Genomic DNA, 13492 nt, shown 5'->3' with positions numbered 1-13492 from the left:
GAGTCAGTTGGTATGTGACCTCAGACTTATGTATCTTTTTCCCAACGAAAGAAGGTGGAAGAGAGTATATCCGAGGTGCATGGGGTACTTGATTATGTTGGCTACTTTGCCAAGGCAGCAGGAAGTGTAGACAGAGTCAATGGATGGGAGGCTGGTTTGTGTGATGGATTGGGCTACATTCACGACCTTTTGTAGTTTCTTGCGGTCTTGGGCAGAGGAGGAGTCATACCAAGCTGTGATACAACCAGAAAAAATGCTTTCTATGGTGGATCTATAAAAGTTGGTGAGACTCGTAGATGACATGCCAAATTTCCTGGTGCTTTAATTAACAGTTTTCACATGTAGGATCTGGCATGTTTTAAGTGTGGTATTATCATAACTCTAAGGTCAATTTCAAGTGCAAGGTAGCCACAACAAAAGTCAGACTTGTGGAACTTGGAAGAGCCAATGTTCAAATGGACAAGATTCTGCATCCTCATCTCATTGTCAATGCCAAAATTATTTTGAGATCTTTTTAACTAATATAAGAGGTCCTTCTGAGGATCTCATTGGATGACGTGAGGAGATTGGCTGTACATTTATAAGGAATAATAGCAGAGGAGGCAGCCATTCAGCCTATCAAATGTCTGCCAGCTGAAAAGAGATTCATTTTTCAGCTCTTGGCCATAGCCCTGTAGATGATGGTACTTCTAATGAATAACCATGTGCCGCATGTTTCAGAAGCTTTCTGCCTCTACCCCCACTCCTATCCCCATTCTCTGGTTAAAATAATTTCCCCCGAACTCCCCCTTAACCCTTCAGCCTATCACTTTTAACTCATGCCTCCTGGTAACCCATCTGTTTTTAGAAATAAGTCCTCCATATCCACTCTGTCAAGGTCCTTTCATTAGTTTATGTACTTCAAATAATCTTCCCTCAGCCTCTTCTCTCTCAATGATGAAAACCCAAGCCTATTCAATCTTGAAGCTTGGCAGAGTTAAAAACAAGAAAGTATGAGAAAAAAACAACAATATGAAGCTTATGGGTTCAATGAAAAGCTTTGCAGGCGAGGGAAAAAAAGTCAAAGGTCAAAAAAATGGCATTAGAAAGCATATCTGCTTTCTAGGAAGGGTCGGAGACTTGGGGGAAAAAAACTGCAGTGTTAATAAAAATGGGGTCAGACAGAGCAGATGTGGTGAAAAGAGGAAGCACTTGGGGCTTAATGGAGCCTGAACTGATCGTATCAGCAATGAACCCTTTGATCTGCTCTGAAGCTGTCAGTCAAAAAAGCTTTAAGCAGCTAATGGACCTTCAGTTCTTTGTGTAAACAAAACTAATCCCCTCTTTGATCTGCTCTGGAGCTGTCAATTAAAGCATTTCTGAGAGGTTTCAGAGCAGCTGGGGATTGAGAGTGAGAATAAGGCAATCTCCCCAGTGAAATAAATGCTCCTGTCAATCAAAGCACTTTAAAGAATTTTCAGAGTCGCTGGGGATTATGATCGAAATCAAGGGGATCTCCCTCGTGAAAATGAACACTCCTGCCAATCAAATAGGTCTGATAACACTTGGGACTTCTGAAATCAAACGAAGGCAATCCCTACTGCAGAATGGAGTGCTGTTGTTATTTTCAAGGCTTACAGTTGATCAGGGGGCCTGGATTTTAATGAGACCAGGCCACTTCAAAGATTTTACAGAACACAGAAAATATTGAAGAATTTTACCAGAAAAAAAATGCCTGAAATCACCATCCAAGGAATCAATTCCACCTTTTCCAGGGCAAGAAGGAGAAGGGTGGCATGATGGCTCAATGATTAGCTCTGCTGCCTCACAGCACCAGGGATCCCGGTTCAATTCCGGCCTCAAGTCAGTGTCTGTGTGGAGTTTGCACATTCTCTCCGTGTCTGCGTGGGTTTCCTCCGGGTGCTCCGGTTTCCTCCCACAGTCTAAAGATGTGCAGGTTAGGTGGATTGGCCATGCTAAATTGACCCTATTTTAAGGGGAATTGGTGGGCTAAATGTTATGGGAATAGGGCCTGGGTGGGATTGTGGTCGGCGCAGACACGATGGGCCGAATAGCTCCTTCTGTACTGTATGGATTCTATTAAGTCTAGCCACAAGACCCCCATCAGGGGGGAGAGCGCCCGCCCCCCCCCCCCCGAGCCTGAGCTCCCTAATCTCTGGAACCATTGAGGCACCCTCCCCCTGCAGCCTGGCAGTGGCAGAGGAGGCCTTGGGCACAGTTGGAGGCAGTACCTGCCTCCTTGTCACCTCCTTGAAGTCCACAAAGCTTGGTCCCTGCTTATCAGGACCAGAAGAGATTGGTGTCTGCAGGATTTTGAGCTGGAGGGGTGGCGGCATTCCAAGAGGCTGGAACATCTGGCCTGAAACCTGCTAAGTACATTCAAATGTATGTAAATCAGCTGTGATCAGGTTCTCACCTGTTCGAAGTGAGAACCTGATCAGGCCAGATGCAGCGGACCAGGAGACTCGCAATGGGTTTGACGCTCAGCGAGAAGCCCCATTTGACCCTCTTACCCGGTTCAACGGGCCATCGCAATTCCCGTCAGGGGCTAGGGGCCCCAGAGAGTCACTACCCCCCCAGGTATAATGAAAAAATGAATGCTGAACCAATGGTAGAGATATTATAAAGGTTTACTAATAACTTAGACAAATAGGGGGTTTTACAGTCAGGACTTACAGAAAGAGAGAAGAAATGAGAAATGGAAAAGATTTAGGGAGGTGAGTTTATGGAAAATGTGAGCCTCAATGATGGAAGTAATAGCAATCAATGCTAGGCCGAAGGGGTGGGAACTGTACCTGTGGCACAGGGAAGCATTTACAATGTGGGGGAGAAGGGAGCCCAATAAACAACATTGAGTGGACAGTGGTTTAATGGAAATGAGATCAAATGAGCTGGAGATGGGTCTCCTGGATGGGTGAGCTCAGAGAAAACATGGAGAAAGATTAGTCAGAAGCTAGAGAGAGAGATGCACATTCATAAAAAATCTTTGAACCTTTTGCTTTTGTTGGAAATGATTTTGGAGATGAAAAAGTTCACAATGGTTAGCACTGTTGCCTCACAGCGCCAGGGTCTCTGGTTCAATTACCAGCTTGGATCACTGTCTGTAGGTTTCCTCTGGGTGCTCCGATTCCCTCCCACAGTCCAAAGAGGTGGATTGGCCATGATAAATTGTCCATTAGTGTCGGGGTATTAGCAGGGTAAATATATGAGGTTGCAGGTATCGGGCCTGGGTGGGATCATTGTCAGTGTAGGCTCAATGGGTCGAATGGTCTCTTTCTGCACTGTAGGGATTCTATGATTCTATAAGATGGTTGAAAGTGGAGAAAATAACTTTTTTTTCTGTTAAAACCATCCTCTATTCCAAGGTCCCTGGAGAGCCAAGTGAGTCCATGCTTGATGTATTCCAGCCAGATTAGGTGCAGAGTAAAGCTAAGGCCTCCATACCCCATAATATCGAGCCTCCCACCACCAACCACTATCTTTTAGTATCCTGCAATCCCGAATTGGAAATGGTTAACTCCTGTTGTATTTTCTGATTCCTATTTCTGTAAAATTGTGGAGCTTAGTTTAAAGCAGCTCTGACTGGATCTAGTCGTTCCAAAGGTAGAAAAGATTCATGTCGTTTGTGAAAAGCAGAAATTTGGAAGTTCGCATTACTTCCTTTTCAACTTCTGAAAACAGATCTAAGCTTAAGAATACATCAGAGAACTAGCTAGCTGGAATAAAACATATCACTGTATGTGGTTTATGTTAATTGTATCCACATGGAATAACTACTGTGAGCCTGGTACATTTGGCTTTCTAAACAGATTTATACCTCATTAAATAGGTTATTGAAAATCATGACGAGGGAAGTTACGATGACAGACTCTGGATTATTAAATCTGTTTTTGTGAAGAAGACAGTTAGGAGTCTGAGATCCTGGGAGCTGTTCCCGAGAGAACAGTACCATTAATCTCAAAAACATGGGCAATCTTAAAAATTATGTTAGAAGTCGTTGAGACTGTTCTGTGATTTCAACAATATTCTCCTCCACTTCTCACCAAGAGAAAACATCTCAATCATAACCATGATTTCTGGTTCTAATTAGATATGTTATGACTATTGCTTTTCTAGCAATGCTATAATTCAATTTAATTTTTTATCCTTTAACTGATCATTAGTAAAATGGTTTACAATAATCATAAATAGAAGTATCCATACGGTTTATGTGTTGGAATATAAAGTGCTATGTTATTAGTTCCAACTAATCCTTCCTTCATGCAAAGTTAACTTAAAATAATGTGTTCAATTACAATTGGATGGTAGTCAATGGTAACTTGTGAATAAATGTGTTTTTGGGTTTGACTTATGCTCCGATCTGTGTATGCAAGTTGTTAATTGTGCAATGTGAAGGTCTGATCACCCAAAAGTGGCTGCAGTTCCTACTCTATATTGCATTAATATTATCTCATTGGCTCCATTTAGTCCCACATTCTATTCAGCTTTGCTGGTTATTTTCAATTCTCCTTTGCATCTGCACAGCTTGAAGGGATAGAGTAAGTCTGTGTCCATTTAAGAGTGGTCTTCATTTTCTTTTAACAGTGTATGGCCTGCTGGGTAAAAAAAACATTATTGGTGGGGCAAAAGGAAAGAACATTCTCCTCGTGTCTGCGTGGGTTTCCTCCGGGTGCTCCGGTTTCCTCCCACAGTCCAAAGATGTGCGGGTTAGGTTGATTGGCCATGCTAAAATTGCCCCTTAGTGTCCTGAGATTCGTAGGTTAGAGGGGTTAGCGGGTAAATGTGTAGGGATAAGAGGGTAGGGCCTGGGTGGGATTGTGGTCGGTGCAGACTCGATGGGCCAAATGGCCTCTTTCTGCACTGTAGGGTTTCTATGAACAAATAGAGGAATAGAGGGTTTAAGGTTTATATCCCTGGATGAGATTATAGAGATATGCAGGGATTTAAACAGAAGGATGATCATTTAAAATTTCTGGCGCAGGGGACTGGAAGCTATGGTATGTTAACAAGGGATGGTAATGTGCAAGTGAGATTTAGGAGCAGAGTTTTGGCTCAGCTCCTGAAATTTGCCCTTTAGCTGTTCTTCATATAATGGGCGGCACGGTAGCACAGTGGTTAGCACTGCTGCTTCACAGCTCCAGGGACCTGGGTTCGATTCCCAGCTTGGTTCACTGTCTGTGTGGAGTTTGCAAGTTCTCCTCGTGTCTGCGTGGGTTTCCTCTGGGTGCTCCGGTTTCCTCCCACAGTCCATAGATGTGCGGGTTAGGTTGATTGGCCAAAATTGCCCTTAGTGTCCTGAGATGCGTAGGTTAGAGGGATTAGTGGGTAAATATGTAGGGATATGGGGGTAGGCCTGGGTGGGATTGTGGTCGGTGCAGACTCGATGGGCCAAATGGCCTCTTTCTGTACTGTAGGGTTTCTATGATTCTAATGTTTGTAAAACAGCCAAGCCAACCGAATACGTTAATTTTCATTGTATGTGCTTATGCTGATTTTAGCACTTTAAGTTAATATATATTTATAAATAAAAAGTATTAGTTGTGCTAGCTTGCAAATTCTTGCTTCCAGTGGCAATATCTGCCATTTCACCAAGAATTTGGTAGCATAATGTAAGTGATACTCAAATTACCACAATTGTTAGCCTGTGTGGTGCTTCCCTTCATGAAAGGATAGAACACATGTACAGTTTCCAGATCATAAGAGACAAGATTCACTTTTGGAAACTGATTATTGAAAGAGAGTTAGCTCCAAAAGAGAACTGGAACTGCAACGAAAATTAACTCTTTACACTTTGCAAGTGGATCTTATCAAGAATATATATTCTAAATGTTTTTCTTCAATGCAATTCTCTTAAAGTTTGAGCAGTGTTATCCCAATAGAGAAATGAATAATAATTCCATATAGAAATAGTCTTTAACAGCAGCTAAAAATTAATGAAAATGTTACAACGTCAACTTGCACACTCACAATAAAATGTGATTAATTTTCTTCTGTTTATTTTCTACTTTCACTTTAAAACTTGAAATCTGTTAGATAAAAGCATCTGCACTTGTGAAAGATGAATGCTGCTCTCTTTTAAATCTCACATGAATGTTCTCATGATAGCTAATGGGCTTATCACAATGTCATGGAAAAACAAACTGTTCATCTGTCACTCGTGACGACTTCTCTTCATGCCAGATTAGTTTGAAATGACACTAGACAAATTTGACACACATGCTGCTCCGGTTTTCATAAAGATGTAATGGCCTTTAATCTTTCATAAGGCTCACACAGATCAAATTGTCTAAGGAGCACTGAAGGGTCAGATTATTCAAGAAGAAGAACTACAACTGTATCATGATCCTTCCTGTTACCCAAGCTTGTTTTTTTTTCTAAACAGAGACACTTCTCATGAAAGCTGCAAAGACGAAGTATGAAGCTTCTTGTACTCTCCTGATAAATAGGGATTATCATTGTATAATCAAATCAATAAGAAAACACTAAAGGATTTATCTAGCTTCGTGCAGCTCTGTAGAAAAACACTTCACTTCATATAATTTGCTTCTAACCTTACCTTCAGCGCATTGCAGAAAAAAATAATATTTCAATTCAAAACTTCAGATGAGCACCAGCTTTCATTTCTCCATCAAGTTGAAATAGAAAAACTCTTGTGATCCAATTGTTTTCATAAAAAGTGCTGGTGAGCATCACTATTGATGTAAATATATTTTATGTTTTGAAGATAAAGGCAGTCGCCTTGACATTCCATTGACTGGTGGTGGTATCTTCCAATCTCCAGTCTTAACTTCACTGGATGATTGACAGAATCCCCAGGGAAACGGCATCAATGGATACAACTAGCCTTAGCATTATTTTTCTGTGTTGCTCTGCTGATCTCCTGCTGAAGCTCAAATTGGTGACTGGGAGATCCTCAGTAGAAGTTAAGGGTTTTAAAATACAGTTTCAACTCACATCTATAGAAATTGCCTTTTCGAATGCTTTGCGGTTGAAATAATTTACCGATTCCGCCATGGCTGGCTCACCCACGACAGATGTGGCGGGACAGTCAAGTGTCAATTGACTTTGGTGGGACAGGAAGATCTCACCAGTGGGAGGGTCTAAAAATTTCCAATGGGAGACACAATATGTGGAAGAGAAATGCAATACTGCTGTTTATGTTCCAAGCACCTGAAGAAGGGGCTCAGAGCCTCGAAAGCTTGTGTGGCTTTTGCTACCAAATAAACCTGTTGGACTTTAACCTGGTGTTGTTAAACTTCTTACTGTGTTTACCCCAGTCCAACGCCGGCATCTCCACATATGTTCCAAGCAGGCATAGTCATTTTTTAATTGTAAATAGGAATGAATCTATTTTGGTTAAAAATGCACATGTAATTCCCCTATGTGCTCCCCTAACACCATCATTGAACTGTTTAAAACAAACACCAATGCAACTTTATATAAATGTCTTAAACAGTAATAACTTCCCTCACATAGAAAAACACCTCAGTGCATTTTGAGGGATTACTCAATTGATTTTGAACATTAACCTCCTCCATCAACACTACAAAGGAATGTTATCTGAACTCACTACGTGTAAATGTTGGCAATGGGCATTTTAACTGTTAAAGATGCATTTATTTCCAATTATAAAAGTGAACTCAAAACCTAAAGTGCAATTGCAGAAACAAGGACAAATATTATTTGTGCAATCATTATACATTTCATGGTTAATTTACTTAGGTCTAAACTTATTGAATGAACACAGTGAAAAGTAATACAAAAATATCTCCAAAATAAACATGATTGTGTAGTGAAAACAATAATTATGGACTGTGTTTATAATTGAAACTGAATAATGGCTTTGCTGGCAAAAGTGTTGTGTTTTAGTCTGACTGGTTTTTGCAGGCTTTCCGTCATTGTTTTTACCTTTCAGTAGCTGATGTTAAACACTCCAGATAGAGAAATATCTAATAAGCTGCCTAGTTAGTTCTTGACCAGCGGGAACCTTCATAATATATTTCATTTCACCATGTACAGAGTTCTCATTGAGAGAGGGCTTATGAATGCCTGACTCAATGGAACAACAATTCTTTGGCAGGCCAAAGCCCATTCTCTGCAGCTGACAGGATTACAATAGGATTGTGACATTATCAAGGCACCACATTTGAAATATATCTCCACCTTGCCTTCATGAGCTCTTAATAGAATCCAAAGAATTTATATGATTGATTTTAGTTTTTGAAGGAACTGTGTTATCTCACATTCAATCTTTCTTGGCAAAAAAGTCTATTTGGAAAATAGCTACATGTAGTTACATCACTTTTTGTCACATTGTTCACTGATATGGAGGCCAATTACAGCAACAGCTCAAAGTAAATAACAGAGTATTAATAAAGATTAATCGGAACATTCTAATCCGGTGGTAGGCAACCTGTGGTCCAGAGGCCACATGCAGTCCATCTGGGTTCTGAGTGCGGCACACAAAACATTTTGTTGACCGTTACCCACACATAGGCTTGCCACATTCCACGGATTTCCATTCATGTAGTTTTTTCTACCGGTATGATTGAAGTGATATGCACATAAAACAAGGGCAAGTGAAGTGAGGTGCATGCTGATTGCATGACATTGACTGTGAGAGCCATGCGCTCCCTCTGGGGCCAAAGTGTAAATATTTATTTTGTTCATACCATTTGAAGTTGATGATTGTTCTATTAATAGATAAATAATTAAGCATTTTCGATAATTTGTTATATTTGGTGTGTGTTAAGTGTATTTAATCTTATTCATGAGGTAATCGTTAGGGAACAAGCCTGATTTCAAACCAGCAGTCTACTGAGATGGAGTGCCACACATGCACCTCACTCACTAGCCTAGGCTGCCCATCACTGATGTAATCTGTAACAACAAAAAATCTACTTTACTACAATATTTGTAGTACAATGTTCTTTGTCCTCATATGAATTTTCTGAAGCAGAAAAAGCCTTGCTGTGGTACTTTTCTCATGGCAGGAACTTTCATGGTTAGGGGTAAGAAGTGGTAGGAAAGTAAAGATTTCTACTTACAGTACATTTATATCATATGAATGTAAGTTGTGAATTACTTTTTGTTCAAAAAATAACTTGGAAAGTAATCATTGCCTGTATTTAGTTTTATTTTTTGAATTAAGAACATGCAAAAATATATATGACAATATATGACTGACTGATTCAATTTTAAAATATTGATATGTTGACTCTAAAGAACATGTAACAAAAGAATTGCTCTTTTCTCCAGGTGTCCTGAAACTGTACGACCAGACACAGTGAGACCATGTCTCCTACCATGCAGAAAAAACTGCATTGTAACATCTTATAGCCACTGGACACTTTGTCATTCATCGTGCAATGAAGGTGAGTACTGATAGGGTTCATAGGTTTTTGCAGGTTTCAGGTTTCATACTGAAAAGGGTATACAACAACATAAGCTCTTGATGCCCAATTCAATAATATGCAGATTCATAACTAAAGCCCATATTTTGACTCCCAGTGTCTGATGAGAATGAAACAGAGGAGGGATTAAACTATCAGCGGCATGGCAACTAATGTCTCTGCATCATTTTAGCAATGTGTGAGACCCTTGCCCAAGGTAGGCAAGAGCTTCCTTCGAATGAAAAAGTAAGACTCTACTGACATAATTCAGTACTTAGGGAGTGCTGCACTATCGAAGGTGCCATCTTTCAGATGAGATGACAAACTGACGCCTCATCTGCCCTCTTAAGTGAATATAAAAATCCCACGACACTATTTTGAAAAATAGACAAGTAATCCTTAGTATCCTGGGCAATATTTATCCCACAAAACACATTGCAAAAACATTTTAGCTGGTCATTATCACATTTCTGTTTGTAAGAGCTCACTGTCTACAACTTGGCTTGTGCTTCCTCATTACAATGGTAACTACGCTTCAAAATGTACTTCCTGTAAAGTGGTTTGGGACATGCTGTGATCATGAAAGGCACTATATCAATGCAAGTTTTCTATCACAAATCTGGAACTCAGACATGCAGATTAGTAACATAATTCCAGTGAGTACAGAGAGTGGAATTTTCTGCTTTTTCTTCTAAATGCTGGCTCAGGTGAGAAAAGCAGTGTGCAGTTTGCCGGCTGCACAGCCGGCTTTTCTTGCCATATTGTCCAGCACTCAGAAGAAAAGAATCTTGGAGATGTGGTCCATGCAGTTATGCTGGCAGGCGGGGCATTAAAGAACTAGCAACATCAACTTAGAGGAAACTTCTACTCCCTCCCCTCTCCTCCCCAATAGAGCCCCCTGGCACTGCCTGGGCAAGTCCATCTCCCCCTGGAAAGTGTACTTATCTGTGCGCCCCCGACAGATGCCCTTTGCCTGGTTCACATTTTTAAAAACCTCTTGTAAACCTCGCCGATGTAATGTTACATTGGGGAGATCCCAACATGGGGGAAAAGATACAGCGGGAAAGCCTGTTAATGAGATTCTTGATTTTGGCCTCTTGCGGGATTTTGCTCCCATGTCGCCATTCGCTGAGGTGCAAAATCCTGGTCTAATAATTATTTATTGATATTGTACATACATATAGATATTCCTTCTAAAAAAAGGTCTGTATTAACTGAAATTGTTATTTAATTCTAAAGAATTGCTTGACATATAAATACCTTCAAAGTATTGTACAAATGTACAACCATTTCACATGTTCTGTCATTCTCCTGATTTTCTCTTAGAGCTGCATTTTTTTCACTTTAGTTTACCCCATTTAACTGTTTTTCTATAATTTATCTTTACATGGGTGATTGACTTTTCATGCTGTAAATGAGGCGTGCAAAAAGCATTCTTTCATCATGACACTACACTCATTAGATCAACATGCTACAGTTTTTACAGTTTACAGCTGTCACAGATCTATTCCACTTTATTCATGCAGGCTTCAGTGACCAAACCATCTTTTCCTATGATGATAACCTGATTAAAAGTGCCCATTTTAAAAAAGTGGATTTGATGTTTACAAATTCTATTCAAATCAGCTGAAGCCTTAAACTTGAGTCAATGATTCCGTAACCGCGGACACTTTTTGTTTGTTTTACACAAATGTGATCTAAATGGTACTTTGTATTAGCATCTACTTTATTATGTGCTGCTTTATGTCGTCTCTTCAGTTCTTTCATACATTCCTCCTGCTTCTCCTCTTCATGTTCCCAAATATCTTGCACTTGTGTCAGCCTGAAAATGGTTCAACATTTGGGACTCTCGGATTAATGGGCTAAAAATCAGGCACCTTTATGCCTATAAAATGGTGTTAAAATTGCACAGCGTGGGGTTATTTGGGCGCCAACATTGTCCAAAGAAGTTTTGCGAAAGGTCCTACTTGAAATTGGGTAGAAACATTTTTCCCGTGTCCCTGGTGGCCATCTAAAATAGACAATAGGCCCCTTAGGTTAGTTGGTGATCACTGCTCTTATTTTGTTTAGGTGTCTTTAGCGACCCCAGTAGTCACAAACAAAATGTAAGTTTATCATTGAAAAAGATATTAGAAAACCCCCCACTACTCTCAATTGCTACCCTTTCTAGCCCACAAATTCTGCCTGCTCCATCCCCTCTTCCAGAAATGCATTCATCTTTGGAAATGGCTGAGCTGCCCAAGGAGATAACACAGGTTCCATCAGATCATCCAGATTAAGCAACTAAAATTGGCCGACCAATTTTGGATAGTCTCTGAGTCTTCTGATTGGTGTTTTTTAAAAATTCATTCATGAGGCATGGGCTTCGCTGGCTGGCCAGCATTTATTGCCCATCCCGAGTTGCCCTTGAGAAGTTGGTGATGAACTGCCTTCTTGAATCGTTACAGTCCACATCTGTGGGTTGACCCACAATGCCATTAGGGAGGGAATTCCAGGATTTTGACCCAAGTGACTGCGAAGGAACAGCGATATATTTCCAAGTCAGGGTGAGTGACTTGGAGGAGAACTTTCAGGTGGTGGTGTTCCCATGTATCTGCATCCCATGTATGCCATGTTACCACCCTGCTGGTTGTGATCGCAAAAAGGGGCCATCAAATTTCTTCTTCCCAAGCTATTTTCTTTCTCCACCTGGCTGACAATCTGGCAGAGTGGATAAAATTATTGAACCTGCCTGCTTTTCATTCCAGTGATTTCAATAAGATGACAGTAAGCTAAATTAGATAGAGAGAAAGTGATTAGCTCCATCTGATTAGCAATCAGGTAATGAAGGAAAAAATCTATCCCTGCATAATATATATATAATATATGCATATAAACATACACTTTCCAGCTGCTGATACTAGACCAGAGGGTACACTTTGAGAGGTGAGGCTCCCATGTGTTATTTTGACACCAGGGTGAAGGGGTCAGAACGGAGTCAAGGCTGTTGCCTCCTGAAGTAGGCCCAATATGAGAACCGAGGTGAGCAGATGCCAAGCGTTGAAGGCCCATCTCTGTTGTCAGGCATCGGCCCAGTTCTAATCATGGCTGTTAGGCACCTTCCATAGCCCTATTTTCCCTTCATGTCCCCTCATATCTCCTTTTTCTTCTCCGCACCTTCATGTATTTTCTATATACCCTCATAATTCCCATGCCAATTCCATATCCTCATGCCCCCATTGTCCCCCATGCACTCCAAACACCCCCATTATCCATTAGCCCAGTATCCATGAAAACAGAACACATGAATCCTATTATAACACTGAGAAATATCTGATATGTTCATGGAAATAAATAAATAACCAATCATCCATTCCATCTCCACTGGGAATAAATCTCACTTCATATAATTATTCATAAATGTGTCAAAATAACAAACAAAAATCTCTTCAATCAGTGTAATCTTATTACTTGCTCAGCAGACTGTCAATAAAGTAAAGTCCATAGTCCTCTTGACAGCTATGTAAACAACCCCTCCTAAGCTCACTCCATTAGTGGAATTTGTAGCTCAATCAAGTTTTCATAATGCTCAGCTAAGCTTTCATAATGATATTCCTTTGCACAATTATACAAGCAAACCCTCCAGGTCAAAAAACAAATAGAGCCTTTGAAGTTACCTGAAGCCCAGCAGATGGGCTTTCAATCAAATAATTCAGACATCTGTTCAGCTATTTCAAAGGTTGAGCGAATGTCTGGACTTTAACCCAATGCCAATATCAAAAACCATGGTCTAAATGATTCTCAGTACCATTGAATGTAGAGGAGCATTTTATCCCACGGCGAAAGTACTCTAATGAATCTGAACACTTACACATTGCTGATCTATTTAATAGTCACTTAGCTTTTTAAGTACAGAGTCTAATGATCAATTAACTACATCAAAAATATTCTACAATTATCTTACAACATCTAATTATGTTCACAAATTTGTTTTTAACTTTCTTGCCATAAGCTTCCTTACTCCACAACAGGCTTCACCCTCAAGGTTCACAAACTGACTGACCTAAAGAATTTCAGAAATGTCTCAGAGGCCCACCCACCTCATTGAAGATCTTAAACTC

At 40.3% G+C, this 13492-nt stretch overlaps 1 protein-coding gene across 1 annotated transcript in view; it reads left to right on the top strand.

The window, feature by feature from the left end:
• The window catches only part of thsd7aa (thrombospondin, type I, domain containing 7Aa), a 398355-nt gene that overhangs the window by 262107 nt on the left and 122756 nt on the right, over positions 1–13492 (top strand). The window contains exon 9 of the mRNA XM_078228043.1: positions 9259–9374. Coding sequence (XP_078084169.1) covers positions 9259–9374 — 116 coding nt within the window. The remainder of the gene's footprint in view (positions 1–9258; positions 9375–13492) is intronic.

This window comes from Mustelus asterias, chromosome 2 (genome assembly GCF_964213995.1).
Source record: "Mustelus asterias chromosome 2, sMusAst1.hap1.1, whole genome shotgun sequence".
Lineage (NCBI taxonomy): Eukaryota > Metazoa > Chordata > Chondrichthyes > Carcharhiniformes > Triakidae > Mustelus > Mustelus asterias.
The sequence above is the reverse complement of the archived record's forward strand: the minus strand, read 5'-3'. Positions and strand labels throughout refer to the sequence as shown.